We start from the raw sequence: 20,785 nt of genomic DNA on the forward strand, positions 1-20,785 counted from the left end.
GGCCCCAGGACACGCTGTGGCTCAGTAATGAAGCCAGGGACAGGTGTCTGTTGTTCAGATGTTCAGTCCTCTGAGCCAGGCTCCCTCTTCCTTCTACCGTGTTGTTCCCTTTATATTTAATAATTCTCAATGTGTAATCCCTAATGTCAGTGCAAATTAGCATTGCTGCCATAAACTAATCAGTATGTAAAATGAGCAAGTCCCTGAGGGGCAAGAATTAAAAACACGAGGGTTGGAATGTTAGAACAGCCCTGGGTGCCAACAGAGACTCGGGGTCTCTAAGACCCTACCCTCCGCTGCCGGGTTTCAAACAGGCCCCCATCTGGGGCTGCCCAGTGCTGGAAAAATCCTGGCCTTTCTCCTTGTGTCTTTTCCACTAGCCAGTTAAAGGATAAACCCATTTGGAAAATAAGGTCCTACGCCACTGAAAGCAGTAAGAACATTTCTCTTCCCAGTGACCCCACGCACCATGTGGCTTTTGTGAGTGTGTAGTTCAACAGTACTGAGGAAGGAATGAACCCTCTGGGGGTTGACGCCTCTGGAATCACGTGGTTAAGTGTGTGCCTGAGATGAACACCCATCACTACCTCCTCCCTAGCCAGCACCCGAGGCCCCAGAGCTCTCCCGCACCCTCCTTTTGCTCTGATGGTTGCCTGCAGAAGTATGTAGAGTGAGAATGTTACAGGGCAGGAGAGAGGCCAGACAATGCACCTGCTAGGACATCCCATGCCAGAAGGGCTCACGGCAATGGCTATGGTTTACAGAGTTGTGTATATAACACAGAAGGTCCCTTTCCCAGACAGAAATGTGTCTTCACGGTGCTAAAAATATTGCTGTTTTGTGCCACTTCTGGAATCAAAGAATTTTAGTCAAGGAAAAAACCAACATTTACCAAGGCCAGTGCTCTCATTATTACAGTTGGGAAAACCTCAGTTCAGATGACTATTTCTTACAGCCCCTCTGAATACCTTTGCTCATTGCTGTCCCCCATGGATGACCATTCTAACAAATTCATGTCATGTGACTTCCGTGTTTCCATCCCTCCCTCTTTGGGAAGATGGTGAGAAAGAAGTGGTTTGCGCCAGCCATATAATCACTGAAGTGTGGTTTAAATCTAGACATCGCTGGGGCGCCTGGTGGCTCAGTCAGTTAAGCATCCGACTTTAGCTGGGGTCATGATTTCACGGTTTGTGGGTTTGAGCCCCGTGTCAGGCTCTGTGCTGACAGCTCAGAGCCTGGAGCCTGCTTCGGATTCTGTGTCCCCCTCTCTCTCTCTCTGCTCCCCCACCTTCACTCGTACTCTGTCTCTCTCTCAAAAATAAACATTAAAAAATAAAAATAAAAAATCTAGACATCGCTTCCTCAGCCAATGAAATATTGAAAATTATCAAGGCCACTGTGAAAGCACAAATACCATAAAAATGCAGATAACTTTACAGTTCTGCCTTTATATATATGTAGTTCTATCTATCTATGGTAGATAGATAGATCTACATATAGATATGAATCTGACTTGTATCTAAAAAGTAAGCAGAATAGGGGTACCTGGGTGGCTCAGTCAGTTAAGCGTCTGACTTCAGCTCAGGTCATGATCTCACGGATCGTGGGTTCAAGCCCCGCCATTGGGCTCTGTGCTGACAGCTCAGAGCCTGGAGCCTGCTTCAGGTTGTGTGTGTGGTCTCTCTCTCTCTCTCTCTCTCTGCCCCTCCCCCACTTGTGCGTGCGCTCTCTCTCTCTCTCTCTCTCAAAACTAAATATTTTTTTAAAGTTTTTAAATAAATGAAGAGTCAGAATAGGAGACGAAACATCGTTGTCTTCTATAGTCCTATCCCACTCAGAGAAACGACTACACTGCAAGGGGGCACACGGATATTTATGTGGGTTTGTGACAGCTATGCCCGGTACAAATGGCTCCAGGACAGGCTTCAGTTGAATGGGAGCAAAGAGGATGGCATGGGAGACGTTTATTTGGAAGATTTCATTTAGAATCCACTAATTCGAAAACAAACTCGGAGGAGTCCTCTGCGGCACACCGCACGTGCTCTTCTCTACTTTTCCTTCCCTCCCATCTCCAGGCGATGACAAGGGGTCGGCGGTGGGTCTCCATTAGCCATACTGATGCCAGTCTGGTGCCTCACCTTGAGCCCCGATTCAGGCTTCAGAAACATGCCCTGGTGTGCCTGGATAATGATGGCCATTGTTACGTGGTACCGTAATGTAGCCATCCCATTTTGCACCTCTGGTAAAACGCGTCTGTAACAGTCATTTTCTCATCTTACGGAGCCCACTGTCATGGATTTCCATGGTGGGGTGGTCCCAACATGACAATTAAATGAAAACAAAGAATCACACGTTTCAAAGGGACTAGAGGAAGAACTGGTCGGCGGAAAAATGACTCAGCCCAGAAGCATCATGGACTACACGATACTCATGTCTCCTGTTCCCCACCTGAAAGGAAGTATGTGAGCAGGAAATATTTGGACAGGCTAACCGGAGGAGCTCCGCCTTGATAAGCCCCATCGGAAAACCATTGTATATCTCTGTTTTTAAACTTGGTTGTATTTTATCCGCTTGTGTTTTAAGTTATCCGTCGGGAAACAGTCTTTGATAAAGGACATTTTGCACACACGCACACAATTTAGGCTGTAGATATGACCAATTTTAAAGTACATATTGCTGAAGGTCCAAGGGGAAAATACACAGGAGGCATACAGTCCAAGAAATACAGGACGTTAATGAGAAAATTATCAGTCGCAGGTGTGGTAGTCAACCAAAGCCCTCTCTTAACAGAAAGTAAAAAATAACTCTTTTGACTAGAGGACAGATACAGTAGGAATAGATGCCCCTCTGTCCCCTTCTGATCGCTGCTGTCACAGGATATTGAAATGTAATTTTCTGATTGCTCCAGAATCAGAAGCTAGAGCTGAAACGCAGGCCCAAATGCTCTCCATTCTAAACTGCTCTAACAGCGGGGTACGGTGCCCCACGCCAGGCACTGCACAAGCAATACTACCACAGCCAACCACCACTCAACACACACACCCACTGGCCATGTAGGAAATGGAGCTTTCATGAGACATGCTTCTCCTTCCCCGTTCCACAGCCCCACGGGGGGGTGAGGAGGGAAGAAACGCTCCCACTCAATCCAAACAAAGGCAAGAACATCCACCAGACCCACTCACAAAGACCGGGGGGGGGGGGGGCCTGTAAGCAGGAACACCTGATTCTCCGACATGGACATCTGTCTAAGTTGGGGTTCTCATAACAGAAAGTCTGAGACAAGAATCTGAGTTTGGGCTATTTTCTGGAGAAGTGATTCCCAAGAAACTAAGAGTGAGGAAGCGAGAAGCAGGAAAAGTCAACCAACGGTATGTTACTGAGCTGATCACCACAGGGACAACTGGGGCCCAATCCTACCAGGAACCGCCTGGAAAAACGTGTGGAATGTGCTTCAGAACTGTCGCCCCAGAGGCTGGGGAGGGTGGCACACCTATCCACCAACTCCCACCCCAGTGCTTGACAGCTGCCCTCAGGGGCATTCATTACCTACTCCCCGTCCTCACAAGCTTCAGAGCACGTCGTGTGGCACACAAACCTGTTGGGAGCAGGTGGACAGAACTGTCCAGAGCTGGAACGGAAATCGGGAGGGAGGCCAAGAGATCGAGATACAGGACATCAAATGTCTGCAGCAATGTGTGCTCTCACACAACTGATTTTCTGATGTATCACTACCCCTCAAGCAGGGATAAAGAAGTTGGAAGGGCGCCTGCGTGGCTTAGTCAGTTAAGCGTCCGACTCTTGGTTTTGGCTCAGGTCTCGAGCTCATGGCTGGTGAGTTCGAGCCCCACGCTGGACTCTGAGCGGACAGTGCGGAGCCTGCTTGGGATCCTCTCTCTCCCTCTCTCTCTGCCCCTCCCCCTCTCACTCTCTCTGTCTCTCTCAAAATAAATAAATAAACTTAAAAAGAAGAAGAAGAAATTGGAGAGCCACGGCAAGGCAGAGAGGTCTGCAATGGGACAGCCTGAATGCCTACCGTTCGGTGTAGCAAAGATAGGTGAACTTCCCGTGAATCGAGTAGACGTCGCAAACATTAACCTCCCCAAAAGTGTGCCCGTTGGGCAAGGGGACCCACCGAAAGAGGCTGAGTAATATGTGAAAAGGGGTGGTTGCCCAGATGGGCTGGGAAAGGTTGAATTCACCTCAGGGTCTGGGCATGGTGGGGGGCGGGGGGGGGCCTGTGGTGTCGTCTGGAGAACCCACGTGTGGGTGTCCCTGGACAGTGAGCGTGCCAACGCCTGCACATGGGGTGTTCCAGTCTGTTAGCCAGGGAGGCAGCGATGACCAACAAGGAGAGGGTTACAGACAATGGACAGGGAGAGATTCGAAATGGATATGGGAGATTAAATTTTCAAACTGGACCCGGAGGGCTGAACATCAGTAACTGAAAATGAGCCAGACGTCCGTGGTACCTGCCCAGGCTATCGTGGGCAATGGGAAGATGTGTCCAGCAGAACACGACAGAGACCGGAGAACAGGAAGACCATGGTGTGTTTGTACCTCCCCTGAACAGAGACGCCACAGTGAACTGGTTATCTTACTGAGCAAAGTGGGACCAAAAACAGGGCAGGCTCCCAACCACTTGAGTGCCAGTACCTGCCACTGGTGGAGTCGGGTTAATCCGCGAAGGGACGGTGAAGCTGTCTGGGCTGCGGAAGGAACCTGAACGAATGGAGTGTGGTTCAGCGCGGTATTCTACTCGAGACCCAGAGAATTCAACAGTGGTTTTTAAAAAGCTGAATGGACCAGTGGCGCCCGTTGTATGGCTCAGTATGGATTGTGTGGCTCAATCCGTTGAGAGTCCGGCTTCAGCTCAGGTCATGACCTCACGGTTCATGAGTTCGAGCCCCGCGTCGGTCTCTGTGCTGGCAGCTCAGAGCCTGGAGCCCGCTTCGGATTCTGTGTCTCCCTCTCTCTCTCTGCCTCTCCCCCACTCACGTTTTGTCTCTGTCTCTGAAAAATGAATAAACCTTAAAGAAAAATTTTTTTAAATAAATAAACACTAAAAGAAAAATTTTTAAGTGGAATGGACCAGATTATTAACAACAAAGTGACAGTAAAAATAAAAAATGAAATACAGTGACTGATGTACTTGGGTGTTTGCATTTCCTTCAATCTTATTCTAAAGCATATTTGCTTAACCTGAGATGCAAAGACCCCTCCTCCCCTGCAGAGTGAATGGCTAAGCCTCAGAAGATCTGTGAGCCTGTGGAAACTGCAGGCAATCAATCATTTGCGTGGTTGTACATATGTGGTTTGGTGATGATGGAAGGAGCCTCTAGCTCTCATCAGATTCTCAAAGAAATACTTGATCCCCAAAAGGGTAGGCGTCACTTATTTCTGCCGTTCACCAGTACTGAAAATTTCCCATGTCAATGCAACTATTTCGTTTCTACAGGAAAAGTACAGTTCATCAAAAAGTATTCCGTTTCCTTCTTGACTCAGAGAGAGCCCCCCCCGCCTATAAGAAATATTTCTGTCCCGGCTCCATCCAGACTCCAAGCCTGTGTGAGCTCCAGCCCTGCACCGTGGCCTCCTGGTGGCCGCTGTGAGAACTGCAGCCACAGTCCCTGGTTTAGGGGAAACCCGTTGAGTCCAGACACCCCTGTGGGTGATATATATTACAGGGCTAGATGGGCAGCTGGTCCACTGAAAGACAATTTTCTAAAAGTTATTAATAACTATGTAATTCTAGTAATATGCATTAGAGAAATTTAAGAAGTTGATTTTGAGTCATTATGTTCTAATTGTGTTAATAATAGGCCAGGTGGATTTGGCAAAAGAAAAACCACAATAATACGTACGTAACTGAAGTTTGGAAAATAGTGATCTAATTCAATCCTCTCGTTTTCTGGTGAGGAAGTGAAGTGTGAAGAAGTTAGGAAACTATGCCAGGTTAGCAGAAGACACGGGATCAGAACTCAGGTTTCCTGACCTATAATCCAGGGTTCTCTAAGATTCTATAAAAGTTCTTCCGACTGGAGGTGTCAGAACAAAGGCTGAAGGAGCATGTTCTCTGGGGCAACTGAACCACATTAGAGTGAAAGTTCTCTCTCTTTCTCTTTCAATAAATATTCACATATATCTTTGTGAACCCCTACATAGATACATCCACATATGATTACATTCACTCATTCAGTGAACATTTATGGAATACCCATTTGGGGTCAGCCACTGTTCTAGCCTCCAGGGATAGAAAGATAAATATAACACAGTCTTGTCCGCAAGGAGCTCACAGCCTGAAGAGTAGACAGATACTCAAGGAAACAGATTTATTTATTTAAGACCCAAGACAGGGGTGAAGTAATTCAAGGTAATTCAAGGGGAGACGGTGTGATTTCTGGACAAGGCTTCACAAGGGTGGTAGCTGAGCTGAGTCTCAAACAATGAGCTCTTGAGAGGTGATAATGGTGGGGCAGGTGCAAGATCATAGAATTCAGAAACATTCACAGCATTTAGGTAACTTCTAATACTTCAGTAGGTGTGGATTGTAGGTGTTGGTGATGGCTAGTTATATTCTGGGCTCCTGATGGTGAAGAGCTAGATTGGAAAAGCACTGAATGTCATGCTAAGTAAGCAGCACAGATTTTATCCTGAAAACACTGAGGGCGACTGGGCGTCACATGATATTCCCATCTGTGGCACTGTGGAGAATAAGTGAGAGGGAATAATACTGGAGTCAGAAACACCAGCAAGGGAACCATGGCAATAATCCAGACTAGAAACTCTAAAGCACAACCAAGGCAGTTTGACATGAATGAGCAAAGTGGGTGGTGAGCTGAGGTTAGACAGTAGAGTCAATCATGAAATTGGAAGTGAGGAAAAAGGAGGAGCCAAGTATGTTTCAGAGTTCTTCCTTGGGTAACTGGGTAGATGACTGAGTCAGTAACTGAGAGTGGGGATGTCAGAGAAGGGGCTGATGGGGGAGAAGAATAGCGAATCTAATAAATAGATAGTTTTAAGATGAATTTCCTAAAGGCAAGGATAAAAAGATACTAAACTTTTTAGGATAAAATAAACAGACAGCAAACTTAGTAAAGGTCAGTGAGATGTTCAATAAAGGCCAAATGGTAGGTTGCAACTCTGGAGAGGGATCAGGGCTAAGGATATAAATTAGAGGAAAATTAGTATGTTAAGGGTACCCGAAACACAGGGGTATTTGAGGTCACCCAGAAGGAGAATATATAAAGTGAGAAGACAGGATAGGCTAGAGCAGAAGACAGAGGAACATCAGTATTAAGGAAATGGGGAGAGAAACTGGAGTTCTCAAGAGGTTGAGAAGAATGGCCAGCTGGGTAGCAAGAGGACCAGGAAAAGGGTGAATCGTGATAGTCTAGGGGAGAGAGAGTTTAAGAATGAATTTGATTGATGAAATGTTACAGACCTCACGGTGATACAGAGCAGAATAGGAGTGGAAAATGCCTTTTGGGTTTAACAGAAAATCATTGCTGACTGCTGCAGTGATAGAGACGGAAATCAGATCAGAGATAAAAATCAGGTCAGCTATCAGACCATGGAGGTCAGGTCCCATTCACTCCAAAAGTGAACATGAACTAAAAGCACAGCGAGCAGGTAACCCCTGGGCGGGGAAGGACAGAGGATAACAACAAAGCAAGCCAACAGTTTCTACTGGCTCAATAAGTGGTTAATAAAGGCCTCCACTTTTATGAGGAGAATATTAAGTTGGGCCCTATGAAACTGCCATATTTATAAGTCACAGTCAGATATAAGGAATGTCAGACGTTGTCACCCAACTGAGTGAGAATGGGTGATACCGACTGTATCGTCGTTCCTCATGTTCTGCGAGAAACTCAGCCAAGATCAGCGCATCGCTCTCCACTCAAATCACATGGAGGCTAATAATGGACAAGCCTTGGCCAGACTTAGGCAGCTCAGCGAGCTAGTTCCAAGCCAAGGCTCGCACTAGGCAGCCAGCACCGTGCCCGGGCTCAGCACCCACCTGCTGGGGGGTCTGCACAAGCTCCTTAACCTCTCCTGGACCTTGTATAAATATAAAGACAGATGATGATGATGATGACAACATCAATCTCCATAGCGATGCAGTTAATAAAATAGTTCTACCTCCTAGAATTGTCTAGAGGACTAAATATGAACTACTTCCCATCCACTGAAGGAAGAATAGACAAGCAAAATGTGGCACATCCACGCCATGAACTACTGCTCAGCCTTACAGAGGAAGGAAATCCTGATACATGACACAACATGGATGAACCCTGAGGACATTCTGCTGAGTGAAATGAGGTTCTGAGGGGAGTCAAATTCGGAGCCAGAAGCTGGGGGCAGAATGGGGAGGGGGGAGTCCGTGCTTAACAAGGACACAGTCTCAGTTTAGGAAGATGGAAAGAGTTCTAAAGATGGCTGGCGGTGATGGTAACGCAACAATGTGGATGCATTTCATGTCTCTGAGCGGTACACTTAAAAATGGTTGAAATGGCAAATTTCGTGTCACTTACACTTTATCGCAATAAAAATGGAAACAAAGTAGTGAATTCGTAACTCACTCAGTCATTGTTATGCAAATGTTGTTAAATAAATAGAAACACAATGCATTGGCAGATGTCGCATGACCCAAGACCAGAAATAACCCCAAAGAACAGAAGAAAGAAAGAATTCAGTAGAAAGTCAAGTTGGGAAGGACCCCACATGAGTGAGAAAGGGAGGGGAAATGAGGCGATACCTCAGTGTCGATGAAAAACTGCATCGATAAAGGAGGTGGAATCCACCTGCTCTTTAAGAAGCCCAGTGAAAGTTCACTCAACAAATATTTATAAGGAAGCACCTCCCAGGTGCCAGGCACTCTGGCACATGCTACCAGCAAAAAAGTTCTTGTAGGGCAAGAACATGAGAAAATGATTGGCACAGCTGTCAAGACAGGCTGTAGGGAGACACCAAGACAGATGAAACGTACAAGGCCACGTACACTTCATAGGAATGAGCCAGACCATCTTGTGATTGCCGGGGCCACCCAGCAGTCGGAAATACAGTGTGGTTGCTGAGGCCATGTTTACCACTAAGGAGAAGCCGGCCTGAGCTGTGATTAGGCTGACAGCACCCATCGCAAACCTGTTCCCTCGCAAGCCCTTCCCCAGAAGAGAGGCAACAAGCATGTAGAGGAGAGCAGTGGTTCTCAGACTTTTCAGACATGCCAGCACCTGGGACCCACCCCCAGAGAGCCTGACTCAGTCCGTCTGGGTGGAAGCTGGGCATTTCAAGTCTCCAGGTGATTCAAACACGCAGCCAGGATTGAGAGCCCCTGCATCACAAAGAGCGATTGCTCCCTGTGTAGCAGGGATCCCAGGGGCCCCTCGGGTAGCAGAAACAGCAGAGGTTGATTGGCAGCTGGAAGTGACCGTCAGGAGGATGTGTTTTTCCCCTTCAGTCAGCGACGAACACCTGTGGATCTCACAGGCTTGACCAAGGGAGGAAACCCATCTCTCCTTCTGAGAAGGCTGGCTTCCCAGGGGAAGCTTGGTATCCAGGCTGTGCCTGGATACCAAGGGCCTCGCCCCGTCACTTAGCAGAAGCGGCTTCTTAGGGGAGCGTGATCCACACCGGTCACTCCCTCTGGAAGGAACCACCCCCACCTGCCCAGCCAACAAAAGGGTGCTTCCCAGGAAAAAGCAGCTGAGGGTCTCCCTAGGTATTCACCACGTGGGAGCAGGAGAGGAAAGTGGGGGCGATCCAAGTACTCACAGCTGGGAGGCCCTGTGGCGCAAGGCTGCCTGGGCCTGTGCGTCCAGGTGGCCCAGGAGGCTGCAGAGGGCCGGCTGCCTCGAAGGAAGCTGGAAGTGTGGGCTGCCTTTCTCCTTCTCCAGCTCTTCCAATCTGTGTCTTAACGCCTCGGCTGACAACCCAAAACAGGAGAGAGAGATAGAACCATGAAACTCAAAATAGGTAATGCAGCGTCCCAGAGCCCCACTCCCAGCCAACATTCAGCTTAACGATGCAACACAACCGTGTCTGGTGCCCGCAACTCCACCTCTCAGCTTGTGCTTCCGAGAATCTTCTTTTCACTGACTGCACAGCCCCACCTACTTTTTGTGCTTCCAAATATCAGAATGTACACTGTAGGTATTTATATCATGGGCATAATTATGATCATCCTATAGGAGGACACTTGATATTAATTTTTTTAATTTTTTAATGTTTATTTATTTTTGAGACAGAGACAGAGCATGAGCAGGGGAGGGGCAGAGAGAGAGGGAGACACAGGATCCAAAGCAGGTTCCAGGCTCTGAGCTGTCTGTCAGCACAGAGCCCAACGCGGGGCTTGAACCCACAAACTGTGAGATCATGACCTGAGCTGAAGTCGGACGCTTAACCATCTGAGCCACCCAGGCACCCCAATATTATTTTTAAAACCATGGTTTTCACTTGGGAGAAAACCTGCTCATTTTGATGAGTTTGGGGTCTTCAATTGAAAAATGTCAGTGCCCAAGCTTGGACTTTAAGAATGTTTCCTTACAAACTGCCCATCAAGACAGAACCAATTACAATCACTAAGGTCATTGAAGTGATGTTTCAGTTGTATGTTACAGATGACCATATGTCCACCTCTGTTATCAGGTAGGGGGTCCTATTACTTTTTAATGACCTTAAGTTTCCCTAGGACAAGGTGCAGATGCAGAATCACTGTAAAACAGTTTTTCTCTAGAAAAGTAAGCTTAAGAAATTGGAATCCCCTCCAATGAGAACTTTTATAACCAAACACCTGAAGAATTGGAAAGTCTCCCCTAAAGCCATTTCTGCAGAAATATTAAGACTGGGTTCAAAAATACCATCCATCAGGGGTGCCTGGGTGGCTCAGTCGGTTAAGCGTCCGACTCTTGGTTTCGGCTCAGGTCATGATCTGAGATCATGAGATTGAGCCCCGAGGCAGGCTTTGCACTGACAGCGTGGAGCCGGCTTCAGGTCCTCTCTCTCTCTCTCTCTCTCTCTCTCTCTCTCTCTCTCTCTGCCCCTCCCCCACTTGCCCACCTCCCCCAAAATAAATAAATAAGCTTTTAAAAAAAATTAATCTTTAAAAATATCATCCATCAGATCTTCACTCCTGCTGCTCCTTGCCAGGCGAGTCGGCAGAAATTTGATGGCCTCCACCCTTGGGTAGTAGGTGGGCTCTGGGGCCACCCAGGACCCCAGGAAGCCACTTCTGGCCATGAGCGCCTACTGCTCACCCTGACGTGCAGTGGAAACATTAGCGTCTTCTGTGTGTGCCATGATGGGAAGATGTTTGGGAGGCCCAACCCTAGACCGTGCTTCTTTACATATCCATGGCCCTCAGGGCATTTTCCAACTAGGCCGTTTCTAGAAGACCCAGTTTTATTTATAAAACTCTTTGGACAAAACTTTTTGCCGTATACCAGCAGAGGTCAACGCTAAGCACGGTGCACCCTCGACATGACGCCTCTCTCTTCCTGCCCTACTCCCAAGGTGCGCACTTGGGCAGAGGAAAGGCAGGCCTCAGGTGTTGTGGGCAGCAGACAACCTCCCCCAGCCATATACATTGGGACCAACGGCCAGGAACTTGCTAAGAGAATTTATTTGCCAAGGATTCATTCTAACAATACCAGAAAGGGTCGTTTACTCACTTCAAGACCAAGTCACAGGGACCTGACAAGGGTTCTCAGTTGGTGCCACCTTGTTCAATGTGACAAGACATCACACCAACAACACAGAGTGGACTCTGGCCTGGCAGTTGTCTCAGGATAACACCAAGATACACCTATTCCCTAACACCAAAAGCTTCAACCTTTTTAAAAACTGAATTTTATTTTTTTTTAATTTTTTTTGATGTTTATTTTTGATAGAGACACAGAGCACAAGCTGGAGAGGAGCAAAGAGAGAGGGAGACACAGGATCCAAAGCAGGCTCCAGGGTCCGAGCTGTCAGCACAGAGCCCGACGCGGGGCTCGAACTCGTCAACTGCGAGATCATGACCCGAGCCGAAGTCAGACGCTCAACTGACTGAGCCACCCAGGCGCCCCGAAATGAATTTTATTTTAGTTAATTTTAAAACTTTTAATTAATTTTATTACTTAGTTGTTTACTGCATTCGTGCTATATACAATCAAAACTGCCATGAAAAGCAATAAGTGCCTTACACGTGGTTTCAAATCCCGTCTTCCTGCTGTCGATGTGTATAGAGGTGTGTTACACAGGGATTAGGACAAAGCCTGTGTTTGCACCTTGGCTCTGCCGCTCCTAGCTGTCCCACCTCCATTTTAAGAATGTTCCCTTACAAACTTCCCATCAAGACAGAACCAGTTACAATCACTAAAGTCACTGAAGCCATGTTCCAATTCCATGTTACAGATGACCATATATCCACCTCTGTTATTTTACTTAGCCTGTCTACACGTCAGCTTCCTAATCTGTGGAATTGGGGCTAATAACATGTACATCCTGAAGTTTCCTGAGAATTAACTGAGATCATCTACGCAAAGCATTTAGCATATGCCCAGCAGCCCAGCACCTAGCACGTGTCCAAAGGCTATCTTTAGTAGCGCCGTTAGGTAGTGGCCTTGGAGTGTTTGCACGGATGTTAGACCCCCAGCCTGGCCTCCCTCTGCCACCAGCTGTGTTCTAAACTGTCCCCTCCCACTGCCTGGTGAAAAGTGCTCAGAGACTGCAAACTGACCCAGCCAAATAAAACAGTAAATTGGCTGCCAAAAATCACATTCGCCATGAATTTCAAAGGCAAATATGAATTATCCCAGGAAATACCTGTGATTAGCTGTGCTCTGCATTGCCCCTCACCTTCGAAACTGTGACATCTAAAGTTATATCCGTGTTACGATTAGAAAGGTGTGCCAGGACAGTCACCACTGATTCTATAGCTTATTGTCCCCAGTCTCTAAATGACCTACTCCCCGAGCTTCTCAAATGGCTGTCAGCTACTGTGGGTTCCACCTCACAGGTTGGCATCACCTCTGCTTGGCATTAGGGTGCATTCTACTGGTTCCCCCAAAGTACACCCCTATTCACTAATTTGCTATTGCAGACAGAGGGAGCTCCCAGCCAGGGCAAAGGCCCTGAGGCAGTGAACAAAGGGGAGAGAGTGTTGGGGTGGACTTGGTCATCAGGGCTGCAGAGGCCACTGTAAGGACTGTCTGTTTATCTGGAGGGATGGGGAACCCCTGGAGAATTTTGAGCAGTGATATGATGTGACTGACTCTTGTTGAACAGGATAAGCCGGCTGCTCCCCTGGGAAGAGACCATACGGGGCAGAATCTCGGAAACCAGTCACATGGGTATTGCGGTTCCCTGGACAAGGCCTAATGGTGCCCAGGACCTGCAAGTGAAACAGGGGTGGTGGAAAGTGCTGGGATTTGGGATATTCTCCGACAGATGGGATGTTGGGAATGGAGGAAGACAGTGACTCCAGTATTTGTGGCCCAAACCACCAGGACAAGGTTACTGTGAGCTGAGCCGGGGTAATCTGCCGTTCCCTCTGTCAGAAACACCCTTCCCCACAGCGGCCCAGGCAAGCCATCCTCCCCCTCCAGATCTCCAGCCCCTCAAGTGGGTTCCCCAGGCTCTATGCCCCCTCAGCACACCCAGGCTTCTGCCCACACAAGGGCCTCACACTTGTCTCCACTTATTCAAGACCTCCTGTGTCCGTGAGAGAGGGACCGTGTCACCATGCTTGTCACTGTTTAAAGACCCACACGGGGAGGCTGCCTGGCTCAGAGTGAGCGCACAAGTGTCCTGCTACACTCAAGTTAGGTTCCCTCATGGGGTTTCTTGCTTGGTAAGTTTTCTTAAGCCACTTTATATCGTTTTCATCAGCAAGTAAATGAACGTAAAAACATAAAACTCTTCAAGTCTAAAAGGAAATCCACCGACTACCTTGCAAGATTTTACTCTTTCTGCCACAGGCCCTCACGGGGCCGCTGCCAGCCGGGCCCAGGCTTTGGGCTCCTGGACTTGTCACCATCCCAGGCTTCCATACCTCGGTGGTGTCCACGTCACTCAGGCCCGCGTCCCCATTTCTAGGCAGGCCACATCTCCCTCACTTCCGCGGGATGAGTCACCTCTCTGCCTAAAAACCCATGTTCCTCCAGTGTTCCTGCACATGCTCAGCAGACCGCCCTTCCCAGCGCTCAGATGTGCACAAGCCAACGAATGAGTGACCAGACCAAGGAATGCAGAGACATCAGCTACGTCCCCGCACCGTGCCAAGCACATTCATACGCACATCACAGAATGTTCTTGGAATCCTGGAGGACTCTGCCCGGCCTCCAGAACAAAGGCCCAACGTCTGTGGCACCAGCAAGGGCATCAGCAGGTTTGCTCAGCCTCGCTCTCTTGTCCCACACCGACACTCTGCTCCCTGAGTGACGCGGTAAGGACACAGACTCACAGCACTAAGAATCAGGGCACCTGAATTCTATCACCGGCTTCAGCAGCAAGCATGCTTTTTTGACAAATCACTTCCTCCGTTCACGTCTCAGAGCCTCATCCACCAGGTGGGAATAACATCTCCACAAGGTGTTTAATGAAATCATGGATGTCATCCATCAGTAAAGAGGTATATTGGACTCCACCCTGTCTTCGTCAGCTCAGCACCACAGGCGGGGCGGCTGAACCAACAAACATTTATTTCTCACAGTCCGGGGATTAGAAGTCTGAGGTCACAGCACCAGTACGGCCCGGTTCTGGGGAGAGCCCGCCGTGAGGTGGCAGATGGCCAGCTTCCTGCTATGTCCTCACGTGACCAATAGAGAGTACGCTGGTCTCTTCTCATAAGGGCACTAATCCCACTCTTGGGAACTCCACCCTCATGACCTAATCACGTGCCAAAGGCCCCACCTCCTAACACCATCCCAGTGGGATTCAGTCTCAACACGTGGATTTGGAGGGACACAAACATTCAGCCCGTGAATGGAGAACTCCCGTGAAGGGAGAACCTTCAGCCAGAAGAAAAATGGTTCCTCTGGGAGAAAGGAGGGTTCAGAAATGTTTGAAAATAGCATCTTTCACCTCGTAAATGCCACGCTTATTATTTCATGTATTCACTCAGTTAACAAATACTTCTGGTAACTCAGTGTTGCTAGGCTGTAGGGGCTAAAAAGATGAACAAGACAATTCCTTGGTTCTTAAGGAACTCAGTGACTGGGGACAGGGGTCAAAATTACAAATAGTTTCTTATCTTCCTGTGCAGAAAAGGTGGCCAGCAACCTGCCCCATTGGTATAGGGGGGCCATAAAGGAACACAAGGGTGGTGTTCCCACCAGCACCAAGGGTACAGGGGGCCAAGGGGCCTCCGGAAGCCACACAGAGGCAGGCAGTGGCATGGAGGTGGTGTGCCCAGTAGCACCTGTGAATGAGGGACATGAGGGGAGAGGGAGAGCAGGTGGAAGAGACAGCCAGAAGGCTAGGAGATAGGGTACACTGAGAAAAAAATAAAGTAATGGCACAAGTAAGTAAATATATGGAGGACAGAGAGAGCCAGGTTCCTTAGTATTTGGAGCATATACTTACAATTATGGAAAGGGGTAAGGGTAGAAAGCACTTAGGTGTGTTGCATTGCTATTTGGAAGTACTAGTGTGGTCTGATGGTTTTTAATATCGATACACATAGAGATGGAAAGAGTTACAGATGTGTGTATTTGCAGTTACGTATATTTTCTGTCTTTACCCACCAAGAAAGCCTAGAAGCAACGATAACCCCAGGAGCAACGAGTAAACCAAGCACACAGATCCTGATTTCCAAACACCATCCTCTGTGAAAGGAATCAGAGCCCTTTGGAGAAATGGCTGATTATAGGCCTGAGGCAGGGCCAGAATCTGAATACCTTGTTGCAGCAAAAAATTAGGACGTGCTCAAGGACTGATGGAGACATGTCCACAGAATACAAGAGTCGATAAATTACAAGGAGCTCCCATAGGCCAAATCGGGTGTCATTTGAGAATCAAATAAATAATACTATCAATGAAGTACAATCCATTGAATAGAATAGGAACCCATACATCCATGCTAACAGAATGCCAACTAATAAAAACGAACAGAGGGAGGTGAAGGGGGGGTGGGCTAGATGGGTGGTGGGCATTAAGGAGGGCACTTGTGTTGAGCACTGGATGTTATACATGAGTGATGAATAACTAAATTCTACTCCTGAAACCAATATTACACTGTATGTTAACTAACTAGATTTTTTTTTAATTTTTAAACATTTTCATTTATTTTTCAGAGACAGAGAGAGACAGAGTGTGAGCGAGTGAGGGACAGAGAGAGAGGAAGACACAGAATCTGAAGCAGGCTCCAGGCTCTGCACTGTCAGCACACAGCCCGATGTGGGGCTCGAACCCACGAACCATGAGATCATGACCTGAGCCAAAGTTGGATCGTTAACCAACTGAGCCATCGAGATGCCCCATAACTAAATAAATAAATACATTTTTGAAGACAAAAAAAAGGAATGGAGGTTTGGTAAGGTGCAGGGTACCAGTGTATTCTTAAAATATCTCCCCACAATATACTAATAAGTGTCCAAAGGACAAATGGTAACTTTGTGGTGGAAAGACTTAGAAACCACCAGCACATCCAGATGGTCACAGCTACCCTCGGCAGTGGTGGGATGATGGGTCTACCTTGTGTGACACCTGATGAGAGACACCAAGAAGTACACAGTTTCATTTCCACAGTATTCCTGTCAAGGTCCTCATGACCTGAATCTAGTCATGTGGAAACATCAGTGGACCCAGATTGAAGGTCATCTGACAAAATGTAAGGTCTGCACCCCTTAGAACTTCCAAGGATGTAAAAGACTGAGTATTGCAGAACTGTTCCAAATAAGAGACTGAAGACACACAACTGCATGCAGTGCGTGAACCTTTCCTGAATCAGAATAGGAAGGAACAATGGTGGCCTTGTTGGTGAAATGCACATGGGGTCTGTAGACAGGATAGGAGGAATGTATCAGTGTTGATTTCTTGTCCTGGAGCATTGCCACTTGCTGGCCTATAATTGTCCTTGTTTGGGGAAATAGCGAAGGGGGTACATAGGGCTGAAAGGGCATCATGTCTGCATCTCTGTGGTCAGAAAAAGGATAGTGATAATGCATATGTGCACCAGTTGGAGAATCAGAGTGAGGGAGATATGCGAGTTCTTTGTACTATACTTACAATTTTTCTGTAAGTGGAAAATTATTATTTTTGAAATTTGTATTTTATTTTATTTTTTAGGGGTGGGGGGCAAAGAGAGACAGAGAGAGAGAGAGAATTCCAAGCAGGCTCCACACCCAGCATGAAGCCTGACCCAGAGCTCGATCCCACAACACCAGGACCATGACCTGAGCAGAAATCAAGAGTTAGACACTCAACACACTGAGCCATCCAGGTGCCTCTCAAACTTGTATTTTCATAATTTTTTAAAATATTTATTTTTAAATTATTATTTTAAAAAAATAGATAACCACAGCACTTTTAAATGCTGTATTCGTGACTATTATGTCCATTTATTCATATGAATCCTGCTATGTGTTTAAGAAAATCTCTCCTATCAGGGCACCTAGGTGCAGTTGGTTAAGTGTCCGACTTCGGCTCAGGTCACGATCTCACAGCTTGTGAGTTCGAGCCCTGCATTGGGCTCTGTACTGACAGCTCAGAGCCTGGAGCCTGCTTCAGATTCTGTGTCTCCCTCTCTCCCTGCCCCTCCTCCACTCATGCTCTGTCTCTCTCTCCTTCAAAAATAAATAAACGTTAAAAAGAAAAAAGAAAATCTCTCCTATCATTCTATTTGGCCCAGTGGTTGAGGAATAATAACTCACTTTCTCCATCTTTTCTTCCTTTAAAACCTCTGCAAGCTTTCTGTAGACATTGTTAATCTGATTTCAGTTTGAAGCTCAAGATTTAAAGCCAGAATTGTAGAGAGTGATGCACACAGCAGGTGCTGAATAAATGTGGTCCACTGACCATCTGAGTGACAGGATAGCAATGATATTAGAAATTTTGGTTGCATTTTGTAAATATAGCTGAATGGTAAAAAAAAAAAAAAAAAAAAAAAAACACCATAAAAAACAAAACTCAAAGTTAACTACAGAAGACATTATCAAGGGTTAAGCAAAATGATACATTGAATAATATGTTCTAATTGATACAGTGTATTCAATTTATGGATCTAATATGTTTTACTTGTAGGACCTCCAGAATAAAAAATGCTAAGCATCATCTCATTCCATTTTGGGCCAAGTAAATGCGTTTTTTGATGCCACTACAACATATTTATTAATGTTTAATTGAGGGTCAGGGCTCATCTGTATTCCTTAGCACATCAGTACTAAGTGCCTGCTACTTTGGGGCTATAATTCGGGAACAGAATGAAAGAAAAGTACTTTCTACATCTATGAATAAATAAGCAAATAAGCATTTACAGAGCAGCAAGAAATCTTCACACATAAAGACATTCTGCTAAACAGATTCAATTTCTGCTGCCTCGCTCTGTCTATGGGATGACAGAAAATATGGAATAAGCCGTATTCTTGGCTGTACAGCCATTCTACATTCTGAGGAGGCTCTTTAAAGCTAAGAAGCAATCAGTGTCTTCATAAGTCATTTTTCCTTGGTTTTTACATAATGGCCAAGACACGCTATTCATCGCGAGCTGAATATTCTAATATGTCCACATTACCATACACATCATGTGTAGATGGCCAGTTTACAAAGAACTGCACTGTAATAAAACGTATTTCAGAATAACCTGAGCACAACTGAGCCACTCTTTGACATTTCAAATGCTGGACTTTGTCAGATTCATTATCATAAAAACCAACCACTATCGGGGCACCGAAGACATCACGCATCATTTCGGAGCATCCAAGGCGGCTGCACTATGTATACACTGTTTCCAAGCTTTGCAACAACGTGTAGAGCAGGAATACAAACGCAGACCCAAAGTTGCAGAGAATTAAAATAACGTGCCCAGGACCTCAGAATGAGTTAGCAGCAAAGCCAGAATGTGAACACTGATCTTTTCCATACTTTTTCTATAAAAACTCCGGGCTTTTCCTGTTATGCTTCCCGGGAGCCATCCCTGAAGCAGTACCTGCTCCCAGACTTTCCCTAGTCACACAGGGACCTTGTCTGTCTGCTCGTTTGTCTGGGTCCTCGGAGACTGTGGGACCCACAGAGCAGGCCCTGAGCCTCATCCCTCTCTGCCATGCCAACATCTCGTTCAGTGCTAGGCACACAACAGGGGCTGGGTGAAAGCTGAGTAAATTAACGAATGACTGTACTTGGATGAGGAAGAGTGGAGACACTGAACAGCAGCAATCCCCTTACGACCCCTGCCATACACCAAGCGCCGAACATTTTACCCTCGCGATGATGTCATGAGGCAAACAAGGCTGTTCCCTCTTTGCAGATCAAAAGACTGAGGCTCATGGGAAGTTGACAAACTTCTCCTAGATCAGTCACATGGCTACGTAGATTCAGAAATAAAGCCAGTATCTGCGGCTCCGAAACCTGTGTTCTGAACTGCTGTGTTCTACCGGCCAGATCACATCCCCCAGCGACCACAACCCCCTGAAACACACACCTGAATGCACCACACAGGTACAAACTCTTCCAGCAACTCGCTTGCCATTTCGTCCCCTCCTTCTCACAGAAAGCAGTCAGTAGCCGACACAAAGTAACAAACTGGCAAAAAGCGGAAACAGCCTCAGATCCAATGTAAGGGAAATGGTTAGATAAATAAGGGCATATCCACTGGGATATGTGGCGAATCAAAACCCGGTTAGAAAAACTAAGGGGAAATATTTGAACATTACAAGAGAAAAGCAAGATACAAGATTATATGTAGATGTTACCTGTACTTTTATGATTACCAGTATGTTTAGAAAGAAAGAAAGAAAGAAAGAAAGAAAGAAAGAAAGAAAGAAAGAAAGAAAGAAAGAAAGAAAGAAAGAAAGAAAGAAAAAGAAAGAGGCAGAACTAAGAGTTTTGTCAGTGAGACTGTCAGTGACTTTCTTTCAATTTCTTTTCTTACAAAATCAGCCATAAAATCTTGGGTCATTTATTATTTAGAAAAGTAGTATATTTTTAAAAATAGCCTACTGATTCCTTGTGCTACCCTTTGATTTCTGCATAAAAATAGAGATTCGGTCCCTCAAATTCTTAAGGCTAAACTGCTTAGGGTAAGCTTCGTTTCCCTGGGCCACCAATCTTTTCAGGGTACGCCAAAGAGGATTTCTAGAAATGTTATATTTTAAGCCGGCCGGCGTGAGGAAAGAAGACTGAGAAATCACTTTGGTTGTGGGATGAAAGGAAAAACAAACCTTTGGGGGAGACAGAAAAATGTTGCAAGACAAGCAATACTCTGCCACGATACTCACCTGCTCAGCACTTAGCCTATCGCCTTGTTCTTCATACACATTTGTTGACTGGCCCTGAAATATTTCAGTAGACAGTTTGGTTTGAAACATCTGTTCTTTCTCAGCAAGAATTTACCAAGCAAAATAAATTGTGAGGGATCAAAATAACAAAAGTAATGAAAAGTCCAGGGACTTCCCCAGGTCTTGGGTGGGTCATATGACCAGCAAGCTCTGTGTGTGTGTGTGTGTGTGTGTGTGTGTGTGTGTGTGTGTGTGTGTAGAAGAGTGTGTTTAAGGGTGTAAACAAATAATGCTTAAAGTTGCAGTATTCAGACACATCAGAAAACATACAAAATTCCTTAGAATCATGAGTTTCTGAAAGGGTGGTTGGGTAT

General features: G+C 46.4%; 1 protein-coding gene across 3 annotated transcripts in view; it reads right to left on the reverse strand.

The window, feature by feature from the left end:
• The window catches only part of DISC1 (DISC1 scaffold protein), a 351,679-nt gene that overhangs the window by 246,046 nt on the left and 84,848 nt on the right, over positions 1–20,785 (reverse strand). For all 3 annotated transcript variants that reach the window (XM_086679680.1, XM_086679681.1, XM_086679682.1), the window contains exon 5: positions 9,772–9,922. In XM_086679680.1, coding sequence (XP_086535806.1) covers positions 9,772–9,922 — 151 coding nt within the window. The remainder of the gene's footprint in view (positions 1–9,771; positions 9,923–20,785) is intronic.

The sequence above is a fragment of the Puma concolor genome, chromosome D2 (assembly GCF_028749965.1).
Source record: "Puma concolor isolate L17-30 chromosome D2, mPumCon1.1.hap2, whole genome shotgun sequence".
Lineage (NCBI taxonomy): Eukaryota > Metazoa > Chordata > Mammalia > Carnivora > Felidae > Puma > Puma concolor.